This window comes from Perognathus longimembris, chromosome 5 (genome assembly GCF_023159225.1).
Source record: "Perognathus longimembris pacificus isolate PPM17 chromosome 5, ASM2315922v1, whole genome shotgun sequence".
Taxonomy (NCBI): domain Eukaryota; kingdom Metazoa; phylum Chordata; class Mammalia; order Rodentia; family Heteromyidae; genus Perognathus; species Perognathus longimembris.
In genome coordinates this window covers 60,785,292-60,798,037 of record NC_063165.1, presented here as the reverse complement: position 1 = coordinate 60,798,037, position 12,746 = coordinate 60,785,292, and the positions used below count along the sequence as shown (strand labels likewise).

The 12,746-nt window shown below is 40.3% G+C and overlaps 1 protein-coding gene across 1 annotated transcript in view; it reads right to left on the bottom strand.

The window, feature by feature from the left end:
• Etv5 (ETS variant transcription factor 5) overlaps window positions 1-12,746 on the bottom strand; it is a 64,934-nt gene that overhangs the window by 15,287 nt on the left and 36,901 nt on the right. The window contains exons 8-9 of the mRNA XM_048347003.1: window positions 6,019-6,278; window positions 4,504-4,563 (exon numbers count right to left, since the gene is read on the bottom strand). Of these exons, the coding sequence (XP_048202960.1) occupies window positions 4,504-4,563; window positions 6,019-6,278 (320 nt within the window). The remainder of the gene's footprint in view (window positions 1-4,503; window positions 4,564-6,018; window positions 6,279-12,746) is intronic.

The following is a 12,746-nucleotide window of genomic DNA, read 5'->3' as shown; positions in this document are numbered from 1 at the left end:
ACTACAAATGAATGGATACAAAAAGTGGGCTACCTATAATACTACATAGCAATTAGAAGTGAAAAATATTGGTATTCACAGGGAAATGGTCAGAGCTTGAGCAAATAATGTTGAGCGAGATAAGCCTAGAACACAGAGAACAAAGGGACATGGCCTTCTTGATATATGACTGTTGGGGGGGGGGGGGGCGGGAAGGGGGAATGGACAGTAGAGACCAGGTCTGCAAAACAACAAACTTCTTTTCAAATGGTATTTCCACATGTTTGGGTCAGCAACTTTACATTATGTATCTAAAACCAAACAACTACTAAACATAAAAAGGTCTAGAACAGACCTATCAGTGGATTACAATAGCTCAACAGCTATGTACACATGATCGTATAAAGACAAGGATAAGCAAAAACAACTCCAAGAGAAGGACACAGGAGGATTCTATTGTTGATGTTACATGTAAAGTTCTAGGTGAATTTCCTTTGGCGTACCCTACATGGTTACTGTATATGATTTTGGTACACTGGATATTGTATATATGCCTAACTGATCTAGGGAAGGGAAAGAAAAACAAGGGAGTAAGATATCACAAGAAATGTACTCACTGCCTTATTATGTAACTGTATCCTATTTGCACAACACTTTGTCATCAATCAAATTTAATTAAAAAAAAAAGATACTCTCAGATCCTACCCTGGAATGTCTAATTTCATTGCTCTGGGTGAAAACTGGGCATCAAAAAATTTTAAGACTGGTGGCTCATACCTATACTCCTTGCTACTCAGGAGAGGCTGAGATCCGAGGATCATGGTTCAAAGCCAATTCAGGCAGAAAAGTCCATGAGACTCTATCTCCAACCCAATTAACCAGCAAAATGCTGGAAGTGGAAGTGTGGCTCAATTGGTAGAGAGTTCAAGTCTTGAGTGAAAAAATCTAAGTGAGAGGGCTGGGAATGTAGCTTAGTGGTAGAGTGTTTGCCTAGCATGCATGAAGTCCTAGGTTTGATACCTCAGCACCCACATAAACAGAGAAAGCCAGAAGTGGAGCTGTGGTTCAAGTGGCAAAAAGAAGCCAGGGACAGTGTTCAGGCCCTGAGTCCAAGCCCCAGGACTGGCCACCAAAAACAAAACAAAACAAAATATGTAAGCAAGAGCACCAAAGGCCTGATTTCAAGCCCCAGCCCTGACACCAAAACAATGATGATGCTGATGTCCTCTAAGCAATCCTAAGGAGCAGCCAAAATTGAGAATCTATGTAGTAAAGTGGCATCACATCTCCTGCAAGGAAAAACAGTGTGCTGGGTTCCACCTCAAGAGTTTCTGACTTCATAGTTCTAAATTGAGTCCCAAGACACTTCCAACAAGTGCCTGGTAAAGCTGATGCCACAGGCTTGGGGAATCCCATTGCCGTAAGATATTTAGGGACAGATGCACATGGCAGAAAATAAAATACTTTTCTAGGAAACCTGTTCTAATGAAGAAACCTTCTTGATTTCAGTGTTTAGAAGGTAAGTGCGAAACTTACCACACAGGCTACAAAGGTAACTTTTAAGCCCTAACCTAACTCTTGAGGCCTTTTATATGTTACAAATTTTATCTCAGTCCTCAACAGGGCTTGTTTTTGTCAAATGAGCTAACTGATTTGTTATTGTCATTCATTCACACAGGAGCTATTCATTCAGCAATGTTCCTTGCAGCTCTGACAGCTCAATTATCCGCCCCCTCTTCTCTGAATCCCCATCAAATTAATTCTCTTAAGAGATCCTAAATTCTAAATATCTGTGATGATGCACAAAACAACATAACAAAACAGGACCCTCCTCACAAAATAAAAGTAAAATAGTAGTAAATGCTTCAAAAATGTCATAATCCTGTTAACTCAGAAGCTTCAGGAATTTAGCTTTAAGAATTAATCAAGGGAGGGCTAGGGATATGGCCTAGTGGCAAGAGTGCTTGCCTCGTATACATGAGGCCCTGGGTTCGATTCCCCAGCACCACATATACAGATAATGGCCAGAAGTGGCGCTGTGGCTCAAGTGGCAGAGTGCTAGCCTTGAGCAAGAAGAAGCCAGGGACAGTGCTCAGGCCCTGAGTCCAAGCCCCAGGACTGGCAAAAAAAAAAAAAAAAAAAAGAATTAATCAAGGGGAACTGAAGAGTTAATTAGATAAATGCTTAATTTGTGAATTGCCTGGAAATATCTACATTTTCATCCAGAAGTAATCAATTAAATGCATACCTATGCAGTAAGTACTATACAGCCACTAGGAGGGATGCACTGAGGAATTCTGGATAGTGAGAGTTACATTGGTAAACAGTGTGGAGGGAGGGAGACTGAACTGTGGAGTCTTGGCTCAAAATTGTGGCTTTACCTTCCCTGTCATATATATGAAACATCTTTGGGTCTCAGTTTCCAAATTATACTGGATAGCTTAATGTGAATTTCTATCTTACATGGCTTGTGGGAGGACTAAATGACTTAAAAATACATGTGAAGCATATTAAAAATTGAATGACTATTATTAAACAAAATGGCCTATAAAACCATTGATATGAATCTACATTTACATATGCATAGGGGGAAAAAAAGCACAGAAGCTGGGGACCAGAGGCTCATGCTTGTAAAATCCTAGCTATTCAGGAGGCTGAGATCTGAGGATCACAGTTCAAAGCCAGACTGAGCAGGAAAGTCCGTGAGACTCCTATCTCTAGTAAACTACTCAGAAGAAGCCAGAAGTGGTGCTGTGACTCAAGGGGCAGAGTGCTAGCTAGCCTTGAGCAAAAAGTTGTTCAGGGACAGTTTCCAGAGTTCAAGCCCCAGGACTGCCCCTACCCCCCCCCCACAACCATATAGCAACTATACAGCACATAAATGGATCAATTCTAGACAGTGTTATATTTCATTTTCCTCTGTGCCTCTCTGCATGTTCTAAATTTTGTATAATCAGTATGTATAGCTTATAGTAAGAATAGCATAAAGAAGTTCATGTGTTAAACAAAACTATCTCAAAAACAAGCTCCTCTAGGAAACAGATTCCAGCTCTGTTCTGACCACTTCCTTAAGATCATATTCTGCAGAACAACTATGCATCTATTTGTTCTAAATTACCTTTACCTCAATTGGGTCAGTGCTAATGAAGGCGAAATCAGACTCAACTTTGCCCAGTGCTCTTGTTCCTAATTATATTAAGATTATCTTCGGGACTTGCTCAATTAGCTGGTTTCAGAGGGAATGGGCATAAGAACTTGAACAGACACAATGGCCTTAATATAAAACTATCATTTTACCTACAAAAAACACGAAGATGTAATTAATTCAGGCATGTGGGTAAACTGCTTTATATTCATTCTCATGTTTCTCCTTTGAGGTACTTTTAATTTATCCTATTAGCAAACATTTTTGTGTCCACCTATACATCATTTTGTCCACAAAATACCTCTAAATAGTCACACCAACCTCCCTGCTCCATTCCCTGCTTCTTTCCACTCATGGCCAGTTCATGAACTTCCCAGACCTCTCAGTGCCAGCAAGGAACACCCAAAATTTATTTTAAAAGTGGAAACCATTCCTTATATAATAAATTATAATGAAGAACCATCCCAAACTAAAGCCGAGAACTATGTTTTAAAATTGTTTTGGCCAAGTGTGGTGGTGTGTGCCTGCAATTCTAGACACTAATAAGGTAAAGATCAGGAAGATGGTGGTTTGAGGTCAACCCCAGGCAAAAAGTTACTGAGATCCTATCTTAACCAAGTCTGGTATGGTGATATACGCCTATAGTTTCAGCTACGGGGAAGCATACAGGAAGGCATTCCAAGGCAAAAACTCCAGTTGAAAATCTGCTTAAAATAAAGAGCTAGGAGTATGGTGAAAGTGACAGAGCACTTGTCTAGAAGGTGTGGGGCCCTAAGTTCAGTCCAGTGCCAATTAAGAAAAAATAAATAAAATAAACTTTCATTTTCTTTGGGCAAAAGTGTAAGGCTCTACCTGAAAAACAAACTAAAAAAAGCAGGCTAGGAATGTGGCCTAGTGTTAGAATGCTTGCCTAGCATGCATGAAGCCCCAAGTTCAATTCCTCAGCACTCCATATACAGAAAAGGCGGGAGTGGCACCGTGGCTCAAGTGGTACATGTTAGCCTTGAGCAGAAAGAAGCCAGGGACAGTGCTCAGGCCCTGAGTTCAAGCCCCAGGACTGGCACACACACACACACACAAAGCAAAAAGTGTAGGGCACATGGTAAAATGGGTACAGAGCTTGCCTAACCAGCAAGTTTTAGACCCTGAGTCCAAGCCCTAGTACTAGCATGAAAGAAAGGAAGGGGGGGGGGGGGAAGGTAACAGTTCCCATAGTAGTTGAACTATATGCAAAACATCTAAAAATTACCATCAATTAGCTCTCCTATTTATGAGCTAAAAAACTATAATCTCAAATCTCAATGTACAGACAGTAATTTTAAACTTAACCAACCAGCCAACCAATTAACCGATCATTCAATCTCAGACAAGTTCCTTACCTTCATGGCTGCTGGAGAAATACCCCCCTCTAATGTAGGATGACTGGCAGTTAGGCACTTCTGAAAGAGAAGCACACATTAACTCTCACCAATAATTTCTGCAAAGAAGCACATAGTCAGATCTTGATAATAAAGCTCTTAACCTTCTCATGGTCAAGGGCAGGTCGTTCTGGCTTTGTTCTGAGAAAGAGATACAGCCCCACAAGCTATGTGGAAACCCTATAATTTAGAAAGGAAGATGTTCCTTACCAAGAGTCCTGGGAGGAAATAAATGATGCCTTACTTATAATTCACACATTTTGCTAATGATCAGCAAACACCAAATCTCATGACAGAGCTAATGGTGGGGGGGGGGGGGGAATTAGTTTTTTTAAAAGACTGGCAAAAAAAAAATATCAGATGTATGACTCCTTCAGCCTACCTTCTCAGCCCTTCCCATGAGCAATTTCTGCTAGGATAGAGTAATTTGTTACTTCTGAGAAAGCCACATGCAAATTCTGTCCTATTCCAACTGCAAAAATCATACTATGCCAACTTTTCCCATGATCTTAAGAAAAACACATAAAGGGAAGGCTGCAAATCTACCAGGCACCCTCAGATTACTTTAGCTCTAAGAAAAAGGAGGAAAGTTTTTTTTTAATCATTTCTTTAGGGCAAAAGAAAAAAAAAAGTTAAATAGTTTCTGCATGTGTAAAGTGCCAAATTCCAATTCTCCTTTCCCCTAATTTATTTAATGAATGAGACTGGACTATGATGGGACATTATGAAGCTATGAATGAGGTGAGGAGGGAAGTTCAGACAGCTTTATGTTGTTCAAGCACTGAAGTTTCTAGGCAAGAGATACTCCCTAAAGAAACAAGTGCGCACACGTTACACCTCCCAGAGCCAACCTCCCTAGCTGCGATCACTGTAAAGGCCTGTGAACTTCATGAAGTAACCAAGCGAGGCTTTCCCATAGTATACAGACAGCACCCTATGACAGCTACATAAACACTTTCTCAGATACTTTCTTACATGTGGACTCTCTTTTTTACAACCATACTGGGTGTGTTCAGTCTGTTCTAAGAAAAATCAAAGCCACCAAATAGGTCAAGACTAAAGACATTGCTTGTGTCCAGTGACCCTTGAGCTGTGCTAAGTTTTGACACAGGCCCCAACCAAGATGGAACCCCAGCAATCTTCAGGCCAGTTTCAGTGGTACTTTGTATGAATTTTAGATGCCTGCTGCGCTTTCTACCATCTACACTGCTTCTCTCTTCTGTTTTGTATTTAGCCATGCATAAATACATCTCCTGTAACTACTTCCTACATTCTCTAAGGGCACTTTTCCTTTTCCTTCTGGTGGTATAATTGAGGATAGAACCCCAATGCTTTCCATGCTATCCATCAACCTACATATGCAGTTTGGAGGCAAATCTTGTGACATTCGTTCCCAAAGCCTTACAGATAGAAGACAGAACTGATCAGAGGGATGAATGCAAGAATAAAGAAATAAGAACATGACTTGGAGCTAACCTGAATCAACGCAGTAATCCCGGGGCTCCTGCTTGATTCCCATTGGTGACTGGAACCCATGAGTGGGGGGACCTGGCATCCCAGCGACCCCATGTTCATAGAGTGGGTCATGGTATTCCTGCTTGAATCCCTGAGGGGGTGGGGGAGCTGCAGAGACAATGGGTTCTGACATTTGTCTGTGGTAACTAGGGCGATTATCTCCAGGAACTCCTGACTGAGGAGGGAAGGGGTGGCAGGGTTCAGACAGTTGTCTCTGAAATCTGTAAGAAAACAGAAGTTATACTGTTTAAGGTATGATGAATAAATATGTCCTATGATTAGACTGAATATGAATATGGAAGACCAAGTAATTGCCAAGTAGCAGTAACATACTGATACATTCTTTAGTAGTTCATTTATTCTGTCACTTATAAACAGGATTAAAAATTTAAAACTGAAGAATCTACACTCTTTCTTTCTTTTTCTTTTTTTTTGGCTTCCTGGGGCTTGAACTCAGGGACTGAGCACTGTCCCTGAGCTTCTTTTTGCTCCAGTCTAGCATGCTACCACTTATGCCACAGCAGCACTTCCAGCCTTTTCTGTTTATGAGGTAGTAAGGAATCGAACCCAGGGTTTCATGTATGCTAGGCAAGCATTCTACTGCTAAGCCACATTCCAAGCCCATAATCTATATTCTTAACCAGTTAGAATTTTTAATCTTCAAGTAGCAATCAAAAAGACCCCTAAATGATAGGAATAAATGGGAAACGTGTAGGACATATAAGAATAAAGTCGTAGTTAATGATAGCAGTTCAGGCCTGTAATCTTGCCCAGAAAACTGAAACCTGAAGGACCACAGTTCAAAACCAGTCTAAGCAAAAAGCCCAAGACTGTTTACAATCAACCAGTAAAAGACCAGGCTGAAGATGTGGCTCAAGGGAGGGGAAAGAAAAGGAGGACAATTGCTTTCTGAAGAAAGAAAGATATCTGAAGCAAAAATGTTCAGTGAATTTGTTGATTCACCGAAAAATGACTCTATAAAAGGAAATGTCTTTCCAATCAACTTGACAAGATAATTCTACATTTTATTTGAAAGATAATTTCTTTTCCTCTTTTGAGATAGGACTTTGCTGTGAACCCAGGCTGATCTCAAATTTTTGATCTTCCTTCCTGTCTCCCATGTGTTGACATTATAGATATGTGCTACCACACCTAGCTAAAAATGAGATAATTTTTGTAAAGAAATAATGACCCATTAGGTATTGACACACATTATATAGCTATAATAGTTAAAATGCTTAATACAAGGAATGAAAAACTGATTGGCAAGTAACTTAACAACAAAGTCAAAAACTGTCAAGTATCAAGTATATTCCAAAGTATATTCAAGTTAGTATTTCAAACTAGTGGGGGGGAAGTTAAGACTACCCTTTATACCACATGCCAAAATCAATTTCATATGGACCAAAGACATCAATGCAATAAGTAAAATCATAATGGGCAAACAAGTACATATATGAAAAGTTTACATAATTTTGAAATGAGCAAAATCTTCCTACTATGTATTATATCAAGAGCAGAAACCATGAAGATAAACATGGATAACCTCAGTGCATAAATTTCTATGAGTCAAAACAGAAACAAAACCAAAAGGAAAACATCAAAGTAGGGGGGAGGGAATATCTGCAATAGTCAGAAAATACCAGAAATAAATCCAAAAGTAAAACACAGTAATGTTAATACTGTTGGCTAAGCATTCTTCTAGCTTTCTTTTTGAGCAAGTCTCTCTGTGTAATCCAGAAAGGCTTCTTCAAATTCAAGACTTTCTTGTTTCTACCTTCAATTTCTGAAATCGTAAGCATATGCCACCATACTCCACTTGGCAAAGCTTTTAAGAAACAAAAATTAGCACCATGGCAAAAAAGTACACTTTTAAAATAATAAAAGTTAACAAAGTAAAGGGCACAAACAAATCATTAAAGATGAAATACTACTAAGTTTTATTCCATCAGTAACCAAAAAAGTACAAGATGAAAAGAGAATTATTTTTTTCCTCTTAATATAGAGGATGATCAGGCTGCTAATTCTGGGCCTGTACATAAACAACACTTAAGTCACAGATGATGATAGATACAAAGTCATCATCAATGCAAATGTCTAACAAGAGTACTAGCTATACAATTGCTTTGATGAAAGCAGCCATGAAATATAACTTAACAGTATTCTTGATGATATACTAGGCAGACTATTAATACATAGAGCATCAAAGTTTTGCAAAAGTAAGATAAAACCATGGTAGTCAAACAAAATAACAAAGATTTAACCTAAATAGTAACACTGCTTGTCTGCAGAAAAGTGATTTTAGATGATTTTCCTTTTTTGCTCATCTATGGGTTTAACAATAAATATGCGCTATTTTTACAACAAAATAAAACAAGACTCATCAATGATTATCCTTAATACTCTTTTTTTTTGGGGGGGGGGGGTGCCAGTCCTAGGCCGTGAACTCAGGGCCTGAGCACAGTCCCTGGCTTCTTCTTGCTCAAGGCTAGCACTCTGCCACTTGAGCCGCAGCGCCGCTTCTGGCCATTTTCTGTATATGTGGAACTGAGGAATCGAACCCAGGGCCTCATGTATATGAGGCAAGCACTCTTGCCACTAGGCCATATTCCCAGCCCCCAACCTTAATACTCTTTAGTTGTCAAATCCATCCAGATCATGCCAATTGCCTTTCACCCATCAGGAAAGTCTGAGACCTTCAGTTGATGCCACTTACTAGGGAGATGGTACTGGGTTTGTTTCCTTATCTGTGACAAGGGAATGTATCATCCTCTGTGTTTCTGGAATGGTGAACCACAGTCATGTCTATAAAGTATCACTACTGCCACAGCCCTAATTTTTGACAAATTCAGATATATTTCCAAGGGTAGGTGTGGAGGTTAGAGACAAGTGACCCTCAATTTGCAATGTATGCATAAGGCACTAACCTACGCAAATAAAGAAAAACACTTGTAGCTGGGCACCAGTGGCTCACATCTGTAATCCTACCTACTCAGGAGGCTAAGATCTGAGATCTAAGGATAGAAGTTCAAAGCTAACTACAACAGGAAAGCTGTGGAGACTCCTATCTCCAATTAACCTCCAAAAGGTGAGAGGTGAAGTTTTGGCTCAATTGACAGACTGCACTAGACTTGAACAAAAGGCCCTGAGTTCAAGCCCACAAAGACTGGTGCGTGTGCACACGCACATCTGTGATTTCCTTAAGCAGAAGCTAGAAACTAGGGTTCAAGGGAAAAAAATAAAGCATTTAGAACTACTGATTTCAGTGAATTTGAAAGCTTTCATTTTTGTTTTGATACTGTGCATCAAATCTAGGGGGTCGCCCACGCAAAGCAAACACAAGGTTACTGAGCTACATTCTCAGACTCTCAATAGGTAGGTTTTCTTTTTGCTAATAAGAAGACTTTGCACTTACTTGGGGTGATGCTCCTACCACTTGAGCCAAACCTCTAGCTTGACATTTTGCTGGTTATTCAGAAGATGGGAGTCTTGAAGACTTTTCTTCCTAGGCTGGCTTCAAACCTTGATCCTCCAGGTTTGAGCCGCCTGAAAAGCTAGGATTATAGGTGTGAGCCACCAGCAACCAGCACTCAATATGTTTCTTTTTTTTCTTAATTAACTATATAAATACAGTCCTATATCATGAAGACCTTACCCTAGTTTTAGCTTGAATGTTATTCATTGCTTTCATCTAATAACCTATGACTGTGTGAACAAGTGATTTCTAGAACATCAGGGTATAAAATAAAGTTTAGAGATCTTGGTGCAGACAAAACAGCACATCATGCTCTCAGGCAACTGTCTACCATTCCACCATAGCATGTGAGCGATGTTACATATATATATTCTTTAATCTCAGACACAAAAGCTTATGAATCCACCTAGTCAACATTTTAAACACATTTTACCAACTACATAGGGTTCAATGGGTTGGGAGCCATTCCCTGGAGTGTGGGGTACACTTAGAGCTTGATTTTCAAGGTTGCTGTTATTTTTTTTTTTTTTAATCATTCAAGGGTCTCTGAAGAAGTGTGAATTTGCAACTCAGGTTTAGGCCTTGACATTTAGAATCCAGGCGCCAGCAGCATGCAGCAAACCTGAAGGGAATTTCTTTCAGAACAGAAACAGGATGATAATCTGCAGGCTTTGTTTGTATTAGGTGCCCAAACTTTATGCTACTTGGAAGGACAGTTAATAAGAGCATCCACTTCCCATGTTTTCTCTCCCTTTCTGTCCCTCTGCACCATCTCAGCATGTTCAAAGGTGACCTCCACAAGTCACTTCCTTTGATGGCTCTGCCATGGCTCTTGCCATGGCCTGCGTCGCTCAGTTCTGTAACCAGAGCCTCTGCAGCTGGCAGGACTGATGGTCCCACTTCTGCTTAGTGCTCATCTTCTCACCTTCCAGAATGAAACTCTAGAGTCAGCCTGGGATGGCCTCCTCAGGAAAAGGCACTTCCACACAGGCAAGAGCCAGCAGTCCCCCTCCCCCGCCCCTCTAAAGATGCAAGAAACTCAGGGGCCCAGGGTCTGCATCTGCAGCACACATTCTGTTGCTGAGATTGCTTACCATTGGTTGGTTTTGAGAGTGGGAGTAGCAAAGGGGATCTTGAGGGTAGCCCCCTACACCAACACATTTGGAAGCAAGAGTCTCAGCTTGCTGTTGTAATTGGTCCTATTTGTAGAGATTAGTAAAGTAATTCAATTCTTGTTCTCAAAATACATTCTGTGAAGTTTACTCACTGACCGTCATTTGAACCCTCTTCTCTCAGTAATCCTTTTGAAGTATCTAAGAATGTCCACACAAAACAGCTATGACAGAGATGCTGCTTTGTACCGAGGGGGGCTATCATTCCCTAAGGAGGAGCAGTTCAGTCCTTCACAAGCCTCTCCTTCCCACCCCCAGCCCTGACCCCAACAAGCAAAGTGAATTCACATTTTAGTGAGCAAAGGCAGACACAATATCCAATAGGGTTTTTTGGTGCCAGTTTATTTAAAGAGCCAGTTATTTGTTTATTTGTCAGATTTTTATAGCCTTTCCTCCCAAGAGCTCACCCACGCCACCAACATTTGGTTTACATTATGAAAAAACATTCGATGCTTTTTCTGCATTTCCTTTTCAGCCTCTGCTGCCAACACACAGAGTAAACACAATGCTATGGGGTGTGTGTGTGCAGATTTGATGAAGGCTGCACAATGGTTCTGGGTGCCAGGTGACGTGGTTACGGGTCAGAGGTTGGTTTGGAGATGATATCTAAAAATCTGACAAGAGCCATGCCATACCCTGAAAGCTTTCGACTGAGGCTAAGGGAAGATGATAGGAAGAGAGACACAGCACAGCAGATTGAAGGTTCTGGCTGAAGTCAGAATATCTTGGACTGAAATCCAACCCACCCCTTACTTAAAAGGTATGACCTTGGGTGTTCTATATAACTGTGCTCTGAGCCTCAATTCTGAGCCTCTGTAATAGAAGAAAAACAACCAGAGCCAGGTGCTGGTGGGTCATACCTGTAATCCTACGCTTATATCTAAGGATAGCAGTTCAAAGCTAGCTCAGGAAAGAAAGTCTGTAAGACTCCTGTCTCCAATTAACTACCAAAAAGCTGAAAGTAGAGCTGTGGTTCAAATGGTAGAGGGCTTTGAGTGAAAAAGCTAAGAGGCAGCACCCAAGTGCCGAGTTCAAGCCCTAGTATGGGCAAAACAAACCAAAACCAAAAGCCAGAGCTGGGCACCAGTGGCTCACACCTATAATCCTAGCTACTCAGGAGGCTGAGAGCTGAGGATTGTGGTTGAAAGCCAACCTGGGCAGGCAAGTTCATTAGACTCTTATCTCCAATTAACCACCAGAAAACCAGAGGTAGAGCGCTTAGCCTTCAGCTCCAAGAGGCTCAAAGACGGTGCCCAGGCCCTGAGTTCAAGCCCTATGACTGCCCCCAAAACCCCAGATCTACTGTAGATCTCAAGATCTACTGTAAAAATGACATAAGGTAATGAATGTAACAAGGCCTGGCACACTAAATTCTCCAGACACATGACCTTCCCAACATTCCAGTTAAAATCAGAAGCTATACAATACAAAGACCTATCACATTTAAATAAGAGAGCTCATTAACTACAATATCTATTCTCCTTTTTCAGAAAGAATGCCATTTTATTCTTCAGTATCTAGCTTTAAATTTCATGACAGGAAAATAAACATTAACGTAAAGAACTTGTGTGAAGCTATTGTTTATTTTCCAGTTGTACAATAACAATCTAGACACTATTCCTAAAAGCATACCAAGAACTCTGAAATAACCCTTAGAGCTCCTTCAAGTCTGTCAACAGTTAAGACTCCAACAGGCTCATTTCAAGTATTTTAAGACACACTGTGCTCTTTCTAGGACCTAGATGCATGTCTTACTTCTTGAGATCCTATCTGAGAGAAGAAAGGTGATGTAAATATGATATGCCTCTAAGGTATTATATGGTGAAAGTATTACTTGTACACATAAAATCTGAACAAGTCTGGCAATTAAAAGGAATGTTAAAGTTTAACATTAAACATAAGTGCAACTGTAGTTTCTTTTACGCTAATGAAGATTCTTGTAAGTGTAGTTTATGGAAATAAAAGTAATGTTTAAAAAGTCAAACTGTCTTTAGAAGCTAACATTTATTAAATACCTTTGGTTCTGATCTGATTTTATTTAA